The sequence below is a fragment of the Arachis ipaensis genome, chromosome B09 (assembly GCF_000816755.2).
Source record: "Arachis ipaensis cultivar K30076 chromosome B09, Araip1.1, whole genome shotgun sequence".
Lineage (NCBI taxonomy): Eukaryota > Viridiplantae > Streptophyta > Magnoliopsida > Fabales > Fabaceae > Arachis > Arachis ipaensis.
In genome coordinates, this window is record NC_029793.2 from 140,380,084 (window position 1) to 140,384,363 (window position 4,280).

A 4,280-nucleotide genomic window follows, 5' to 3' on the forward strand; every position below is an offset into this window, starting at 1 on the left:
AGTAATAATTTGGTTAAATGATTTTTAGTTTCTGAAATATAAGGGGGTTGGGAGGTGCTGCAAAAGTTAGTATGCTAAAGAATTTTAAAAATAAATTTAAGTTGAAAATGTTGAGTCTGGTAGAAACAAAGAAGGAGGTCATGACTAAATTTGATGTTGTTCGTATTCGGGGAAGTGACAGAGCGTGCTGGGAGTTTGTAGGCTCGATTGGATCTTTTGGAGGACTGTTGTTAATATAGAATGAATCGGCTTTTAAAATGTATAATTGTTACAAAGGAGATAGATGGCTGTGTTTAGAGGGGGTCGTGGTAAAAGATAACTTTCATTGTGCTATTTGTTTGGTGTATGGACCGCATGAGAGAGCTGAGAAGATCTCCACGTGGGAGGAGTTGAGTTATATTGCAGGATTGTGTCAAGTGCCGCGTTCTATTTTTTGGGAGACTTTAATGAAATTCTGCTTTTGGAGGAAAGGAAAGGAGCAACTACATTACCAGCGTCTGCGGCAGAGTTTAGAACATGGATAAATGATATGGAGTTGGTTGATTTAGAACTTAATGATTGTAAGTATACATGGTTTAGGGGACAGTCGTGCAGTCGTATTGATAGGAGCTTGGTTTCTTTAGAGTGGCTTGATATGTACCCAGAGATGAGGCTAAGAAGTGGGCCTCGAGGTTTATCTGATCACTGCCCTTTGATCATGGAAGATTTCAGAAGATTCGATGGTCCAAGACCGTTCCGTAGCCTAGACTCATGGTTCACACATGAAGGATTCTTGAGGATGGTGAAGGAAGAATGGAGGAAAATAGGAGATGTACAATTCCTAGAGAAGATGAAAGCACTGTCAGAACCTTTACGTTTATGGCATAAGCAGCATTTTGGAGATATGACTGAGCGGATAAAGAGGTTTGAGGAAGAAATATGTAAGGTGGATGATATGGTTAGTAGTGGCCGATACGATGGTACAATAGAGGCAAGGAGAAAGGCTCTAGTGAAGTGCTGTGAGAAGTGGTATATAAGACAGGATATGCACTGGAAGCAAATGTCAAGATCTAAATATGCCACTGAGATGGATAGAAATACAAGGTACTTCCATAATATTGCTTCGGCGAGGAGAAAGAATAATCGAATTGAGGCTTTGGTGATTAATGGGAGGCTGGTGAGGAATCAAGCGAGAATCAAGATTGCGATCCGGGACTTTTATAAACGTCTGTACCACCAGGAAGCGTCCCCAAGGGTGACTTTTAGGGATGGATTGGTTAACCGGCTAGAGAGGGAGGAAGCGGAAGCCTTAGAGGCGCTACCATCAGTAGAGGAAGTGAAAAAGGCAGTATGGGACTATGAATCTTCTAAGGCTCCGGGGAGCGATGGGTACAACATGAACTTTATAAAAAAGTGTTGGGCTGAGATTGGCACGGAGTTCACTGCAGCTATGATGAAGTTTTTTGAGACTGCAAGATTGCCAGCGGACGCTAATGTCACTTGGGTAGCGTTGGCTCCGAAATTCGTTGGGGCTGAGGAGATAAAAGACTTTAGACCTATCAGCATGGTTGGATGTGTCTATAAAGTTATTTCAAAAATATTGACACTAAGAATGAGGGGTGTTATGCCAGGCTTAGTAGGGGAAACATGGAGTGCTTTTGTGAAGGGGAGAAAGATACATGATGGAGCTTTAATAGCATGTGAAATTGTGCAATGGTTAAAAATGAAGAAGAAGGCTTCAGCGATTATTAAAATGGACTTCCAGAAAGCCTATGACAGAGTTAAATGGTGCTTTGTTGACACTGTACTGGAGAGATGGGTTTCGGAAGAACATGGAGGGCGTGGGTGAGGGAGTGTGTTACATCGGCATCTATATATATCCTAATTAATGGATCTCCGTCAAAACCATTCAAAATGGAGAGGGGGCTATGTCAAGGATACCCTTTATCGCCTTTCTTGTTTGTACTGGTGGTGGATGTGTTGAACAGGATGATTGGGGAGGCGGTTAGAAATAGGCGGATATCTCCTCTATTAGTCCGTAGGGATAAAATAGAGCTATCACACCTACAATTTGCTGATGACACTATTTTATTCTGTCTGCCGGAGGAGGAGACTGTCAGGAACTATATGAGGCTTCTGAGGTATTTTGAAATGATGTCTGGGTTGAGCATCAACTTCGAGAAGTCTAACTTGATACCAGTGAACTGCAGCCAGGAGTGGGTCAACCGGATGTGTCAGCTACTAGGTTGTCAGGAGGCAGCTCTGCCGGTGCGGTACCTTGGCATTAACCTAGGAGCGAATCCGCAGTTGGTAAAAATTTGGAAGCCAGTGATTGATAAGGTGGAAGAAAAGCTCAGCTTGTGGAAAGCAAAGGTTCTTAGCAAGGCTGGAAAGCTGGTACTTATCAAGTCAGTTATCAACAGTTTGCCCATTTACTACATGAGTTCGTACAAGATGCCAAACGTGGTTGCACGGAGAATTATCTCTATGTAGAGGAAATTTTTTTGGAGAAAGGATGATGGAAGACCGGGTATGGCACTAGTGAAATGGGAGATGATCCAGGCACCTAAGAAGCTAGGAGGTGGGTGATGTGGTGGTCCAAAATGCGGCATTATTGTTTAAATGGTGGTGGCGGTTCTCCAAGGAGGATTGTCCCCTATGGAAGAGGATTGTATGTTCTTACAATAGCTTGAACCCAAGTCACTTACTGTCAACTCAGATATTACCGAAGAGGGGAGGACCGTGGAGGGACATCTGTCAAGTACAAATAAAGGAACAACATGTTAGGAAGAAGATAATTGATGGGTTGGCTATGGAAGTAGGAGATGGTAGATCGACCAGATTCTGGGAGGATACATGGCTCCAAGTGGAAAAGCTGAAAGACAACTTTCTAAGACTCTTCTTGATTTCAAACCAAAAAGGATCAGTTATTGGGGACTGTGGGTTTTGGGATGGGATATAGTGGGTGTGTCACTTCCAATGGAGAAAGGAACTACGACAATGGGAGACAAATGTACTGAACCAGTTGCTGCATGTTCTGCAATCTGTTAGATTGATAGCATATGTGCAAGATAGAGTGGTGTGAAAATTTAACAAGGAAGGCGTTTATTCAACTAATTCATTTGTGCAGGTTTTGCAGGAAGAGACTTTGGATGAGGAGATACTGAGCTATAAGTTCACAAAAGAAATTTGGAAAGGCCTAGTTCCGCCACGAGTGGAATTGTTCTCCTGGTTCGTTTTGGTAGGCAGAGTCAATACTAAGGATCGGCTGAATAGACTGAAAATCCTACAATAGAATGATACTATGTGCATGTTATGTAAGAAAGATGCTGAAAATATACAACATCTATTTATTACCTGTGAGTACTCTTGGCAGGTGTGGTGTGCTTGGGTCTCGGCGTTTGGATAAGAGTGGATTACCCCCGGTACTGTGAAAAAGCAATTTGAGAGTTGGAGATCTGTGTCAATGAGGAAAGAGGTACGCAAGTACTAGTTAGTTGGTTTTTTCTCAGTGATATGGACTATATGGTTACGCAGAAATGATGTCATTTTTCACAAGAAGATAACAGGGATTAGAAAATGCGTGGAGCAATCCTTTTCATATGCCATAGAATGGTGTTGTAAATAACTCATGTTATTGATAGTAATACCGGAGATAACATAGTAGTTATACGACTGTTATGTTTGTTTGTCTGTAATGCTCCATATGTGTGTTGAGCTATTTTTTTCAAAAAATAAAACAACAAAAAAAAGAAAGAAGAATAAAAAAAATTACAGCATAGCACATTATTTAGTTAAAAATTAGTGAAAGACCGAAGAAATCTTTGTATAACCGTAAGTCCATAATCTTAAAAAAATTTTGTTAGAAAGTTATTTTGTCACTGTTAAAAAAATTCCTATGCTATTTTTGTGGTTGACAACTTCTATCTGGTTAGGAAATTTCATGTGTTCCGATGAAGAAATTTTTGGTGTCAAAACTAAAAATTTTTTGTATTATCATTAAAAAATTTTAGTGCTATTTTTTTAATAAATTTTACAAAATTCAAATTTTTTTTTCTTGTTTTTTTTTTTGTTTCTCCTTCTCATAATTTCTCTTGTTTTACCTTTTTAACAAAAATCTATGTCATGATTAAAAAATTTTAATGTCAGAATTAAGTAACTTCTTGTGTCGTAATTAAAATTTTTTAATATTATTTTTTTGATAAATTTTGTACAATTTAAAACTCTCATTTCTCTTCTTTTTTATCATTATCTTTTTTTTTTATTTCAACTTTTTATAATTATTTTTGTTTAATTTTGTC

At 39.1% G+C, this 4,280-nt stretch overlaps 1 protein-coding gene across 1 annotated transcript; it reads left to right on the plus strand.

Annotated features, from left to right (window-relative positions):
- On the plus strand, positions 1,894-3,413 carry LOC107616260. Its single transcript, XM_016318240.1, has 3 exons — positions 1,894-2,376; positions 3,110-3,210; positions 3,356-3,413. The coding sequence occupies exons 1-3, from the start codon at positions 1,894-1,896 to the stop codon at positions 3,411-3,413; spliced, it is 642 nt and encodes a 213-aa protein (XP_016173726.1).

Bases quoted from the DNA above. Each gene is read 5' to 3' on its own strand.
- LOC107616260 (XM_016318240.1), top strand. From the start codon at position 1,894: ATGGAGAGGGGGCTATGTCAAGGATACCCTTTATCGCCTTTCTTGTTT. The intron at 2,377-3,109 runs GTACTTATCAAG...TCATTTGTGCAG, and splicing joins TTAGCAAGGCTGGAAAGCTG to GTTTTGCAGGAAGAGACTTT. The intron at 3,211-3,355 runs GTTCGTTTTGGT...TACTCTTGGCAG, and splicing joins CGAGTGGAATTGTTCTCCTG to GTGTGGTGTGCTTGGGTCTC.